Genomic DNA, 15,000 nt, shown 5'->3' on the forward strand with positions numbered 1-15,000 from the left:
AGTTATTTAGTCTGCCTGGGAGCAAGACATCCTGGTCCGTGACTGGGCTGGATTTCATCTTGTAGTCCGTGATTGACTGTAGACCCTGCCACATGCCTCTTATGTCTGAGCCATTGAATTGAGATTCCACTTTGTCTCTGTACTGACGCTTAGCTTGTTTAATAGCCTTACGGAGGGAATAGCTGCACTGTTTGTATTCAGTCATGTTGCCAGACACCTTGCCCTGATTAAAAGCAGTGGTTCGCGCTTTCAGTTTCACGCGAATGCTGCCATCAATCCACGGTTTCTGGTTAGGGAATGTTTTTATCGTTGCTATGGGAACGACATATTCGACGCACGTTCTAATGAACTCGCACACCGAATCAGCGTATTCGTCAATATTCCCATCTGACGCAATACGAAACATGTCCCAGTCCACGTGATGGAAGCAGTCTTGGAGTGTAGAGTCAGCTTGGTCTGACCAGCGTTGGACAGACCTCAGCGTGGGAGCCTCTTGTTTTAATTTCTGCCTGTAGGCAGGGATCAGCAAAATGGAGTCGTGGTCAGCTTTTCCGAAAGGGGGCGGGGCAGGGCCTTATATGCGTCGCGGAAGTTAGAGTAACAATGATCCAAGGTTTTACCACCCCTGGTTGCGCAATCGATATGCTGATAAAATTTAGGGAGTCTTGTTTTCAGATTGGCTTTGTTAAAATCCCCAGCTACAATGAATGCAGCCTCCGGATAAATGTTTTCCAGTTTGCAAAGAGTTAAATAAAGTTCGTTCAGAGCCATCGATGTGTCTGCTTGGGGGGGATATATACGGCTGTGATTATAATCGAAGAGAATTCTCTTGGAAGATAATGCGGTCTACATTTGATTGTGAGGAATTCTAAATCAGGTGAACAGAAGGATTTGAGTTCCTGTATGTTTCCTTCATCACACCATGTCCCGTTAGTCATGAGGCATACGCCCCCGCCACTCTTCTTACCAGAGAGATGTTTGTTTCTGTCGGCGCGATGCGTGGAGAAACCCGTTGGCTGCACCGCCCTGGATAGCGTTTTCCCAGTAAGCCATGTCTCCGTAAAGCAAAGAACGTTGCAGTCTCTGATGTCCCTCTGGAATGCCACCCTTGCTCGGATTTCATCAACCTTGTTGTCGAGAGACTGGACATTGGCAAGAAGAATACTGGGAAGTGGTGCGCGATGTGCCCTTTTTCGGAGTCTGACCAGAACACCGCCGCGTTTCCCTCTTTTTCGGAGTCGTTTCCTTGGGTCGCTGCATGCGATCCATTCCGTTGTCCTGTTTGTAAGGCAGAACACAGGATCCGCGTCGCGGAAAACATATTCTTGGTCGTACTGATGGTGAGTTGACGCTGATCTTATATTCAGTAGTTCTTCTCGACTGTATGTAATGAAACCTAAGATGACCTGGGGTACTAATGTAAGAAATAACACGTAAAAAAACAAAAAACTGCATAGTTTCCTGGGAACGCGAAGCGAGGCGGCCATCTCAGTCGGCGCTGTGTGTGTGTGTGTGTGTGTGTGTGTGTGTGTGTGTGTGTGTGTGTGTGTGTGTGTGTGTGTGTGTGTGTGTGTGTGTGTGTGTGTGTGTGTGTGTGTGTGTGTGTGAGGACCAGAGGGAGGGATTAAAGAGTTAAACCACCTAAAGACACACCTGAGCTTTGCACTGATTACCTGTCACACCCCACAATGCATCACAACGCCACACAACGGTAGTGTCTTCCCTGAAACACAAGAAGAACGTAATGTTCTCCACTCTTTGGGTGGCTATCTTCTTTTTTTCTTATTCTTTCCAAACCCCCAGTTTGAATCAATCTTTCAGTCAGAATTCATCAAAAAATAATTAGTCTGTTTCCCCTCCCCTCGTCCCCTTTCTCTTCCACCTCTGGAGTAGTTGAAGTGATTTAGTCTAAAGTAAAGTGCTTCTCTCTCTCCGTCCGGGCCGGTGAATCCTCTCCAATTAAAGCTAAACAGTCAGTCAGCGAGTTAAGACAGGCCAGGAGGCTAGAGACCCACTGTTGTCACTGCTACAGCCATAGCCCCATTACACCACCTGTCCCTAGTCGTCAGAACTATCAACAGGGGCGCCAAGTCCCCCCCCCCACCTAACCCCCCCTCGACCCCACAGCCTATCCCCTTAAAGCTGTACCCCATCCACAGATGGCCTCAGACATCAGTTTCATGGGCCAGAGCTGCCTTGATGCCAATTAGGAGAACTGATAGGCACAACAGTGTGTGTGTGTGTGTGTGTGTGTGTGTGTGTGTGTGTGTGTGTGTGTGTGTGTGTGTGTGTGTGTGTGTGTGTGTGTGTGTGTGTGCGTGCGTGCGTGCGTGCGTGCGTGCGTGCGTGCGTGCGTGCGTGCGTGCGTGCGTGCGTGCGTGCGTGCGTGCGTGCGTGCGTGCGTGCGTGCGTGCGTGCGTGTGTGTGTGTGTGTGTGTGCGTACATCTCTATTTATAGGCCCTGCTCAACAGCTAGGGGAAAGAGGGGAAATGATTTGTCTATACCACTCAGATGAAGACAGTGTACTGGGTGGGTTGGAGAATGGATCTGTCTTGCCTTATGTTGTTAGCTAGTTCACATGTAGTTTTTACAGATCTATAATCTATGATGTGGTAATTTAGTCTATACATGTATAATTACTTTATTTTATTTCCCTCTGTGAGATTTGATTATATTAATAACAAAACAGAGAGAAACAGAGAGAAACAGAGAGAGAGAGAAAGAGAGAGAGAAAGAGAGAGAGAGAAAAATACAAAGAGAGAGAGAGAGAGAGAGAGAGAGAGAGAGAGAGAGAGACAGAGACAGAGACAGAGAGAGAAAGAGAGAGAGATAGAGAGCAACAGACAGAGAAAGATGGCGAGAGAGAGACAGAGAGAGAGAAAGAGAGAGAGAGAGAGAGACAGAGAGAGAGAGACAGAGAGACAGAGAGAGAGACAGAGAGAGAGACAGAGAGAGAGAGACAGAGAGAGAGACAGAGAGAGAGAGAGAGAGAGAGAGAGAGAGAGAGAGAGAGAGACAGAGAGAGAGATAGAGAGAGAGACTTTTGTGTGTGTCAGGTCCTAGATTGACTCTAAGAGTGGAAGGTCCTTACGGAGTCAGCATTGTTTCCTGTTTCAGAGAGGCACCACAGCGACCCAGAGTGTGTGTGCGTGTGTGTATGCGTGTTCCCTCGGCTCCCTAAGCCGCTCTCTCTTTACCCAGCATGCACGGCTAAGGATAAAGTAAATAAACATCTTAGGTCACGGGGCAGCCGTCTTTCACCCCCAAAACAAAACAGTGCCCCCTTCAAACACCCCATCTACGTTCCAAATGGCATCCTATACCAGAGCTCTGGTCAAAAGTAGTGCACTAGATAGGGCATAGGGTGCCAAAGTCCTATAGGCTCTGGTCAAAAGTAGTGCACTAGATAGGGCATAGGGTGCCATTTGGGATATATCCGCCCTCATAGCAGAACAAAGTCCCAGAGAGTCTCTGACCCATGAGAACCAATATGTCAATCTTCTGACTTTCAAAAGCAGAGGAAGAAAAACTCCAACCGAACCAAAAACAAAACCCCAACGAAAGATAATTGCTGGGAATTCTTAGACATAATACAAACCAAGAACCTGGGTAGAATTTTATACAAACAAATAGACGTGGAGATATTTAGGTGGACGGATTTAAGCATTTTCTAAAAAATTTTACATATTTTTTTAAACATTTGAACTAAGATGATTACTAAGATATTTATAATTAAAATGGGTATATACTGTATACAGTAGTGTAGTTCATGTTCGTATGGAGAGTTATATAAAGCACTTTGGATATTGACATATTTCCCAAATGGTTTGTTTTTAAAAAGCATTTAGAGACGCCAATTTATTAAGAACACATTTTACACTGACACTGCCTATGTCAACCAAACCCAGGCCCACTTGTGAACTCTTTAAAAAACTCTCTAAATACAACATACAGTCATATCTAAAACAACATTTAATTTGATATTTGATATTTGTATACAATGTATACTACTAATAAAAACATCTTATTAAATTGATCATGTGATTTTACTGTTAGATTCTCTTTGACAATTAAAGTCTTAGACTTGTAGACCTTTTTCACTGCAGTGGGATAAATCAGGGTCACACAGAGGGATTCTGGGTAATCTTAAACTAACATCTACTTTGAAACTAAAGTATCCACCTCACACACCTGGTTATGGGTCTTAAAATAAAGAAGACACCTGTACCGTGTCAGATATAGAGTTTACAACTATTACATTTTGAGTTTTCATCCCAATATTACACATTACATATATATATATATTACGGAAGACTGAAATATAACAAAACTATTTTACATAGAAACACCGGATTTTTGGCTTTTTAATTTTTGATCATGTTGAATAATTATGAAAAAATATGAATACAATTGTACCCATGAGGCCACCAGTTCATTTGACTGCAGGAGAGGGCTACGAATAAGAAACTCTAGTCCCGTCCTCTCTCCAGACAGACTTTCCTATCAAGCTACAGCTAATTACATCGGGTAGCCATGGCCTGGTTTCTCCCGGGAAACGGATCCATGAAAACAGCTGGATGCAATTCATTAATTCAACAACAATGTGTCTTTCTGAAGGAGACATGTATACTGATGATGAGTCCACAGTATAGCTGTTCTGTCCTGGGCCCCTAGTTATAAACTGTTCTGTCCTGGGCCCCTAGTTACAAACTGTTCTGTCCTGGGCCCCTAGTTATAAACTGTTCTGTCCTGGGCCCCTAGTTATAAACTGTTCTGTCCTGGTTCCTTAGTTATAACCTGTTCTGTCCTGGGCCCCTAGTTATAACCTGTTCTGTCCTGGTTCCTTAGTTACAACCTGTTCTGTCCTGGGCCCCTAGTTATAAACTGTTCTGTCCTGGTTCCTTAGTTACAACCTGTTCTGTCCTGGGCCCCTAGTTATAAACTGTTCTGTCCTGGTTCCTTAGTTACAACCTGTTCTGTCCTGGGCCCCTAGTTATAACCTGTTCTGTCCTGGGCCCCTAGTTATAACCTGTCCTGTCCTGGGCCCCTGGTTACAACCTGTCCTGTCCTGGGCCCCTGGTTATAACCTGTCCTGTCCTGGGCCCCTGCTTACAACCTGTCCTGTCCTGGGCCCCTAGTTACAACCTGTTCTGTCCTGGGCCCCTAGTTATAACCTGTTCTGTCCTGGGCCCCTGGTTATAACCTGTTCTGTCCTGGGCCCCTGGTTATAACCTGTCCTGTCCTGGGCCCCTGGTTACAACCTGTCCTGTCCTGGGCCCCTGGTTATAACCTGTCCTGTCCTGGGCCCCTGGTTACAACCTGTCCTGTCCTGGGCCCCTAGTTACAACCTGTTCTGTCCTAGGCCCCTGGTTATAACCTGTCCTGTCCTGGGCCCCTGGTTACAACCTGTCCTGTCCTGGGCCCCTAGTTACAACCTGTTCTGTCCTGGGCCCCTGGTTATAACCTGTCCTGTCCTGGGCCCCTGGTTACAACCTGTCCTGTCCTGGGCCCCTAGTTACAACCTGTTCTGTCCTGGGCCCCTAGTTACAACCAGTTCTGTCCTGGGCCCCTAGTTACAACCTGTTCTGTCCTGGGCCCCTAGTTACAACAAGTTCTGTCCTGGGCCCTTAGTTATAAACTGTTCTGTCCTGCTTCCTTAGTTACAACCTGTTCTGTCCTGGGCCCCTGGTTATAACCTGTTCTGTCCTGGGCCCCTGGTTATAACCTGTCCTGTCCTGGGCCCCTAGTTATAACCTGCAACCTTCACCTAGCACTACCTAGATTTTCTCGGTCTTACTCCTACCCTGTCAAGGTTCTGCACTAGACAGAGGCCGCATCCCCAGTGGCAATCTATTCCTTTCATAGCGCACTATATAGGGTCGGATAGGGCTTCCCAAGGAGGGGGGGGGGGTGTAGGGACTAGTGTTCTGGTGTAGGGACTAGTGTTCTGGTGTAGGGAGTAGGGACTAGTGTTCTGGTGTAGGGACTAGTGTTCTGGTGTAGGGAGTAGGGACTAGTGTTCTGGTGTAGGGACTAGTGTTCTGGTGTAGGGACTAGTGTTCTGGTGTAGGGACTGGTGTTCTGGTGTTGGGACTAGTGTTCTGGTGTAGGGACTAGTGTTCTGGTGTAGGGACTAGTGTTCTGGTGTAGGGACTAGTGTTCTTGTGTAGGGACTAGTGTTCTGGTGTTCTGGTGTAGGGACTAGTGTTCTGGTGTTCTGGTGTAGGGACTAGTGTTCTGGTGTAGGGACTAGTGTTCTTGTGTAGGGACTAGTGTTCTGGTGTAGGAACTAGTGTTCTGGTGTAGGGACTAGTGTTCTGGTGTAGGGACTAGTGTTCTGGTGTAGGGACTAGTGTTCTGGTGTAGGGAGTAGGGACTAGTGTTCTGGTGTAGGGACTAGTGTTCTGGTGTAGGGACTAGTGTTCTGGTGTAGGGAGTAGGGACTAGTGTTCTGGTGTAGGGACTAGTGTTCTGGTGTAGGGACTAGTGTTCTGGTGTAGGGACTGGTGTTCTGGTGTTGGGACTAGTGTTCTGGTGTAGGGACTAGTGTTCTGGTGTAGGGACTAGTGTTCTGGTGTAGGGACTAGTGTTCTTGTGTAGGGACTAGTGTTCTGGTGTTCTGGTGTAGGGACTAGTGTTCTGGTGTTCTGGTGTAGGGACTAGTGTTCTGGTGTAGGGACTAGTGTTCTTGTGTAGGGACTAGTGTTCTGGTGTAGGAACTAGTGTTCTGGTGTAGGGACTAGTGTTCTGGTGTAGGGACTAGTGTTCTGGTGTAGGGACTAGTGTTCTTGTGTAGGGACTAGTTTTCTGGTGTAGGGACTAGTGTTCTTGTGTAGGGACTAGTGTTCTGGTGTAGAGACTATTGTTCTGGTGTAGGGACTAGTGTTCTTGTGTAGGGACTAGTTTTCTGGTGTAGGGACTAGTGTTCTTGTGTAGGGACTAGTGTTCTGGTGTAGGGACTAGTGTTCTGGTGTAGGGACTAGTGTTCTGGTGTAGGGACTAGTGTTCTTGTGTAGGGACTAGTGTTCTGGTGTTCTGGTGTAGGGACTAGTGTTCTTGTGTAGGGACTAGTGTTCTGGTGTTCTGGTGTAGGGACTAGTGTTCTGGTGTAGGGACTAGTGTTCTGTGTAGGGACTAGTGTTCTGGTGTAGGGACTAGTGTTCTGGTGTAGGGACTAGTGTTCTGGTGTAGGGACTAGTGTTCTGGTGTAGGGAGTGTTCTGGACTAGTGTTCTGTAGGGACTAGTGTTCTTGTGTAGGGACTAGTGTTCTGGTGTAGGGACTAGTGTTCTTGTGTAGGGACTAGTGTTCTGGTGTAGAGACTATTGTTCTGGTGTAGGGACTAGTGTTCTGGTGTAGGGACTAGTGTTCTGGTGTAGGGACTAGTGTTCTGGTGTAGGGACTAGTGTTCTGGTGTAGGGACTAGTGTTCTAGTGTTCTGGTGTAGGGACTAGTGTTCTTGTGTAGGGACTAGTGTTCTGGTGTAGGGACTAGTGTTCTTGTGTAGGGACTAGTGTTCTGGTGTAGGGACTAGTGTTCTGGTGTAGGGACTAGTGTTCTGGTGTAGGGACTAGTGTTCTTGTGTAGGGACTAGTGTTCTTGTGTAGGGACTAGTGTTCTGGTGTAGGAACTAGTGTTCTGGTGTAGGGACTAGTGTTCTTGTGTAGGGACTAGTGTTCTGGTGTAGGGATTAGTGTTCTGGTGTAGGGACTAGTGTTCTGGTGTAGGGACTAGTGTTCTTGTGTAGGGACTAGTGTTCTGGTGTAGGGACTAGTGTTCTGGTGTAGGAACTAGTGTTCTGGTGTAGGGACTAGTTTTCTTGTGTAGGGACTAGTGTTCTTGTGTAGGGACTAGTGTTCTGGTGTTCTGGTGTAGGGACTAGTGTTCTGGTGTAGGGACTGGTGTTCTGGTGTAGGGACTGGTGTTCTGGTGTAGGGACTAGTGTTCTGGTGTAGGGACTAGTGTTCTGGTGTAGGGACTAGTGTTCTGGTGTAGGGACTAGTGTTCTGGTGTAGGGACTAGTGTTCTGGTGTAGGAACTAGTGTTCTGGTGTAGGGACTGGTGTTCTGGTGTTGGGAGTAGGGACTAGTGTTCTGGTGTAGGGACTAGTGTTCTGGTGTAGGGACTAGTGTTCTGGTGTAGGGACTGGTGTTCTGGTGTTGGGACTAGTGTTCTGGTGTAGGGACTAGGGACTAGTGTTCTGGTGTAGGGACTAGTGTTCTTGTGTAGGGACTAGTGTTCTGGTGTTCTGGTGTAGGGACTAGTGTTCTGGTGTTCTGGTGTAGGGACTAGTGTTCTGGTGTAGGGACTAGTGTTCTTGTGTAGGGACTAGTGTTCTGGTGTAGGGAACTAGTGTTCTGGTGTAGGGACTAGTGTTCTGGTGTAGGGACTAGTGTTCTGGTGTAGGGACTAGTGTTCTGGTGTAGGGGGACTAGTGTTCTGGTGTAGGGACTAGTGTTCTGGTGTAGGGACTAGTGTTCTGGTGTTGGGAGTAGGGACTAGTGTTCTGGTGTAGGGACTAGTGTTCTGGTGTAGGGACTAGTGTTCTGGTGTAGGGACTGGTGTTCTGGTGTTGGGACTAGTGTTCTGGTGTAGGGACTAGTGTTCTGGTGTAGGGACTAGTGTTCTGGTGTAGGGACTAGTGTTCTTGTGTAGGGACTAGTGTTCTGGTGTTCTGGTGTAGGGACTAGTGTTCTGGTGTTCTGGTGTAGGGACTAGTGTTCTGGTGTAGGGACTAGTGTTCTTGTGTAGGGACTAGTGTTCTGGTGTAGGAACTAGTGTTCTGGTGTAGGGACTAGTGTTCTGGTGTAGGGACTAGTGTTCTGGTGTAGGGACTAGTGTTCTTGTGTAGGGACTAGTTTTCTGGTGTAGGGACTAGTGTTCTTGTGTAGGGACTAGTGTTCTGGTGTAGAGACTATTGTTCTGGTGTAGGGACTAGTGTTCTTGTGTAGGGACTAGTTTTCTGGTGTAGGGACTAGTGTTCTTGTGTAGGGACTAGTGTTCTGGTGTAGGGACTAGTGTTCTGGTGTAGGGACTAGTGTTCTGGTGTAGGGACTAGTGTTCTTGTGTAGGGACTAGTGTTCTGGTGTTCTGGTGTAGGGACTAGTGTTCTTGTGTAGGGACTAGTGTTCTGGTGTTCTGGTGTAGGGACTAGTGTTCTGGTGTAGGAACTAGTGTTCTTGTGTAGGGACTAGTGTTCTGGTGTAGGGACTAGTGTTCTGGTGTAGGGACTAGTGTTCTGGTGTAGGGACTAGTGTTCTGGTGTAGGGACTAGTGTTCTGGTGTAGGGACTAGTGTTCTTGTGTAGGGACTAGTGTTCTGGTGTAGGGACTAGTGTTCTTGTGTAGGGACTAGTGTTCTGGTGTAGAGACTATTGTTCTGGTGTAGGGACTAGTGTTCTGGTGTAGGGACTAGTGTTCTGGTGTAGGGACTAGTGTTCTGGTGTAGGGACTAGTGTTCTGGTGTAGGGACTAGTGTTCTGGTGTAGGGACTAGTGTTCTAGTGTTCTGGTGTAGGGACTAGTGTTCTTGTGTAGGGACTAGTGTTCTGGTGTAGGGACTAGTGTTCTTGTGTAGGGACTAGTGTTCTGGTGTAGGGACTAGTGTTCTGGTGTAGGGACTAGTGTTCTGGTGTAGGGACTAGTGTTCTTGTGTAGGGACTAGTGTTCTTGTGTAGGGACTAGTGTTCTGGTGTAGGAACTAGTGTTCTGGTGTAGGGACTAGTGTTCTTGTGTAGGGACTAGTGTTCTGGTGTAGGGATTAGTGTTCTGGTGTAGGGACTAGTGTTCTGGTGTAGGGACTAGTGTTCTGGTGTAGGGACTAGTGTTCTGGTGTAGGAACTAGTGTTCTGGTGTAGGGACTAGTTTTCTTGTGTAGGGACTAGTGTTCTTGTGTAGGGACTAGTGTTCTGGTGTTCTGGTGTAGGGACTAGTGTTCTGGTGTAGGGACTGGTGTTCTGGTGTAGGGACTGGTGTTCTGGTGTAGGGACTAGTGTTCTGGTGTAGGGACTAGTGTTCTGGTGTAGGGACTAGTGTTCTGGTGTAGGGACTAGTGTTCTGGTGTAGGGACTAGTGTTCTGGTGTAGGAACTAGTGTTCTGGTGTTCTGGTGTAGGGACTAGTGTTCTGGTGTTCTGGTGTAGGGACTAGTGTTCTGGTGTTCTGGTGTAGGGACTGGTGTTCTGGTGTAGGGACTGGTGTTCTGGTGTAGGGACTGGTGTTCTGGTGTAGGGACTGGTGTTCTGGTGTAGGGACTAGTGTTCTTGTGTAGGGACTAGTGTTCTGGTGTAGGGACTAGGACTAGTGTTCCATTTGGACCCCTGTTGCAGGATAAAGTGGGTCAAAAAAAGTATTTAGTCAGCCACCAATTTTGCAAGTCCTCCCACTTAAAAAGATGAGAGAGGCCTATAATTTTCATCATAGGTACATTTCAACTATGACAGACAAAATGAGAATAAAACATCCAGAAAATCACATTTTTAATGAATTTATTTGCAAATTATGGTGGAAAATAATCATCTTTTTAAGTGGGAGAACTTGCACAATTGGTGGTTGACTAAATACTTTTTTCCTCCACTGTAGGTCCGACAGCTGCAGGACAAATACTCCACCAGGCCCCATCGGGCCCCACCAGGCCACATTGTGCCCCACCAGGCCCCACCAGGCCCCATCGGGCCCCACCAGGCCCCACCAGACCCCATCGGGCCCCACCAGGCCCCACCAGGCCCCATCGGGCCCCACCAGGCCCACCAGGCCCCATCGGGCCCCACCAGGCCCCATCGGGCCCCACCAGGCCCCACCAGGACCCACCAGGCCCCATCGGGCCCCACCAGGCCCCACCAGGCCCCACCAGGCCCCATCGGGCCCCATCGGGCCCCACCAGGCCCCACCAGGACCCACCAGGCCCCATCGGGCCCCACCAGGCCCCACCAGGCCCCACCAGGCCCCATCGGGCCCCACCAGGCCCCACCAGGCCCCACCAGGCCCCATCGGGCCCCACCAGGCCCCACCAGGCCCCACCAGGCCCCACCAGGCCCCATCGGGCCCCACCAGGCCCCACCAGGCCCCACCAGGCCCCATCGGGCCCCACCAGACCCCACCAGGCCCCACCAGGCCCCACCAGGCCCCACCAGGCCCCACCAGGCCAATTAAAGAAAATAAAACTATTATCTGGACATGGAGTTCCGCTCCATATCTCTGTCTACGAACGTGCTCAGTTCAAAACACACGCGCGCACGTGTGTGTGTGTTTGATACTGCTAGATGCGAGAGTGTGGCGTCACTCACCCGGCCGTATCTGTTAGCGTAAGACCCTGTCAGCAAGGAATGGAAAACGATGATGGTCTCATCCAGGTCCCAGATGAACACTCTCTGGAGAGACGAGGGGGGGGGGCCAAAAGGGTAAAGCAAAATCAATGGTTGCACTCTGTATTCTGCAATGTGATCTGGCCCGTCAATAGAGAGGGAAAGAGAGGAGAGAGAGAGAGAGAGAGAGAGAGAGAGAGAGAGAGAGAGAGAGAGAGAGAGAGAGAGAGAGAGAGAGAGAGAGAGAGAGAGGATTGGTGCACCACAGGGATCTAGATCCATTTACCTACAGTTGTTGGTCACGACCACATCCCTCCCTCCCTCCCTCCCTCCATCCATCCATCCATCCATCCATCCCATCCCTCCCTCTGTCCATCCCTCCCTCCTCCCTCCCCAATCCCTCCCTCCCTCCCTCCATCCATCCATCCATCCATCCATCCCATCCCTCCCTCCCTCCCTCCCTCCCTCCCTCCCTCCCTCCCTCCCTCCCTCCCTCCCTCCCTCCCTCCCTCCCTCCCTCCCTCCCTCCCTCCATCCATCTCCCAATCTCTCCATCCATCCATCCCATCCCTCCCTCTGTCCATCCCTCCCTCCCTCCCTCCCTCCTCCCTCCCTCCCTCCATCCATCCATCCATCCATCCATCCCTCCCTCCTCCCTCCCTCCCTCCCTCCCTCCCTCCATCCCTCCATCTCTCCCTCCATCCATCCATCCCTCAATCCCCTGCCCTTTACATTAGCCCAATCAATAGTGACTAACTAATTAACTGGGTTTGTTAACATGCTGTGATGTCAGCATCATAATGAGGCTTAACCTCTCTGAAATGTATCTCTTATCAATAATAATGAATTAACAATGATGAATCATTAACACGTTACTTTGAAATATGGATTGGCTGGTATCTATATGGCATTCATATACACAGTTAGCTGCCCACATGTTTATGACCTAATAATTAACACGTTCCCCATAGGTAGTTAGCCATATGTTTATGACCTAATAATTAACACGTTCCCCATACGTAGTTAGCCATATGTTTATGACCTAATAATTAACACGTTCCCCATAGGTAGTTAGCCATATGTTTATGACCTAATAATTAACACGTTCCCCATACGTAGTTAGCCATATGTTTATGACCTAATAATTAACACGTTCCCCATACGTAGTTAGCCATATGTTTATGACCTAATAATTAACACGTTCCCCATAGGTAGTTAGCCATATGTTTATGACCTAATAATTAACACGTTCCCCATAGGTAGTTAGCCATATGTTTATGACCTAATAATTAACACGTTCCCCATAGGTAGTTAGCCATATGTTTATGACCTAATAATTAACACGTTCCCCATAGGTAGTTAGCCATATGTTTATGACCTAATAATTAACACGTTCCCCATAGGTAGTTAGCCATATGTTTATGACCTAATAATTAACACGTTCTCCATACGTAGTTAGCCATATGTTTATGACCTAATAATTAACACGTTCCCCATACGTAGTTAGCCATATGTTTATGACCTAATAATTAACATGTTCCCCATAGGTAGTTAGCCATATGTTTATGACCTAATAATTAACACGTTCCCCATACGTAGTTAGCCATATGTTTATGACCTAATAATTAACACGTTCCCCATACGTAGTTAGCCATATGTTTATGACCTAATAATTAACACGTTCCCCATACGTAGTTAGCCATATGTTTATGACCTAATAATTAACACGTTCCCCATACGTAGTTAGCCATATGTTTATGACCTAATAATTAACACGTTCCCCATAGGTAGTTAGCCATATGTTTATGACCTAATAATTAACACGTTCCCCATAGGTAGTTAGCCATATGTTTATGACCTAATAATTAACACGTTCCCCATACGTAGTTAGCCATATGTTTATGACCTAATAATTAACACGTTCCCCATAGGTAGTTAGCCATATGTTTATGACCTAATAATTAACACGTTCCCCATAGGTAGTTAGCCATATGTTTATGACCTAATAATTAACACGTTCTCCATACGTAGTTAGCCATATGTTTATGACCTAATAATTAACACGTTCCCCATACGTAGTTAGCCATATGTTTATGACCTAATAATTAACACGTTCCCCATAGGTAGTTAGCCATATGTTTATGACCTAATAATTAACACGTTCCCCATAGGTAGTTAGCCATATGTTTATGACCTAATAATTAACACGTTCCCCATAGGTAGTTAGCCATATGTTTATGACCTAATAATTAACACGTTCCCCATAGGTAGTTAGCCATATGTTTATGACCTAATAATTAACACGTTCCCCATAGGTAGTTAGCCATATGTTTATGACCTAATAATTAACACGTTCCCCCGTAGTTAGTGTTTATGACCTAATAATTAACACGTTCCCCATACGTAGTTAGCCATATGTTTATGACCTAATAATTAACACGTTCCCCATACGTAGTTAGCCATATGTTTATGACCTAATAATTAAATTAACACGTTCCCCATACGTAGTTAGCCATATGTTTATGACCTAATAATTAACACGTTCCCCATACGTGTAGTTAGCCATATGTTTATGACCTAATAATTAACACGTTCCCCATAGGTAGTTAGCCATGTGTTTATGACCTAATAATTAACACGTTCCCCATAGGTAGTTAGCCATATGTTTATGACCTAATAATTAACACGTTCTCCATACGTAGTTAGCCATGTTTTTATGACCTAATAATTAACACGTTCCCCATACGTAGTTAGCCATGTGTTTATGACCTAATAATTAAACGTTCCCCAACGTAGTTAGCCATATGTTTATGACCTAATAATTAACACGTTCCCCATAGGTAGTTAGCCATGTGTTTATGACCTAATAATTAACACGTTCCCCATAGGTAGTTAGCCATATGTTTATGACCTAATAATTAACACGTTCTCCATACGTAGTTAGCCATGTGTTTATGACCTAATAATTAACACGTTCCCCATACGTAGTTAGCCATATGTTTATGACCTAATAATTAACACGTTCCCCATACGTAGTTAGCCATGTGTTTATGACCTAATAATTAACACGTTCCCCATACGTAGTTAGCCATGTGTTTATGACCTAATAATTAACACGTTCCCCATACGTAGTTAGCCATTTGTTTATGACCTAATAATTAACACGTTCCCCATACGTAGTTAGCCATATGTTTATGACCTAATAATTAACACGTTCCCCATAGGTAGTTAGCCATGTGTTTATGACCTAATAATTAACACGTTCCCCATAGGTAGTTAGCCATGTGTTTATGACCTAATAATTAACACGTTCCCCATAGGTAGTTAGCCATATGTTTATGACCTAATAATTAACACGTTCCCCATAGGTAGTTAGCCATGTGTTTATGACCTAATAATTAACACGTTCCCCATAGGTAGTTAGCCATGTGTTTATGACCTAATAATTAACACGTTCCCCATAGGTAGTTAGCCATATGTTTATGACCTAATAATTAACACGTTCCCCATAGGTAGTTAGCCATGTGGTCCTTCTGTAGCTCAGTTGGTAGAGCATGGCGCTTGTAACGCCAGGGTAGTGGGTTCGATCCCCGGGACCACCCATACGTAGAATGTATGCACACATGACTGTAAGTCGCTTTGGATAAAAGCGTCTGCTAAATGGCATTTTTTTTTTTTTTTTTTTTTTTTTAATGTGTTT

General features: G+C 46.5%; 1 protein-coding gene across 23 annotated transcripts in view; it reads right to left on the reverse strand.

The window, feature by feature from the left end:
- The window catches only part of LOC123991433 (eyes absent homolog 1), a 150,429-nt gene that overhangs the window by 58,371 nt on the left and 77,058 nt on the right, over positions 1 to 15,000 (reverse strand). For all 23 annotated transcript variants that reach the window (XM_046293044.1, XM_046293038.1, XM_046293032.1 and 20 more), the window contains one exon: positions 11,283 to 11,366. In XM_046293044.1, the coding sequence (XP_046149000.1) occupies positions 11,283 to 11,366 (84 nt within the window). The remainder of the gene's footprint in view (positions 1 to 11,282; positions 11,367 to 15,000) is intronic.

Source organism: Oncorhynchus gorbuscha, linkage group LG12 (genome assembly GCF_021184085.1).
Source record: "Oncorhynchus gorbuscha isolate QuinsamMale2020 ecotype Even-year linkage group LG12, OgorEven_v1.0, whole genome shotgun sequence".
NCBI lineage: Eukaryota > Metazoa > Chordata > Actinopteri > Salmoniformes > Salmonidae > Oncorhynchus > Oncorhynchus gorbuscha.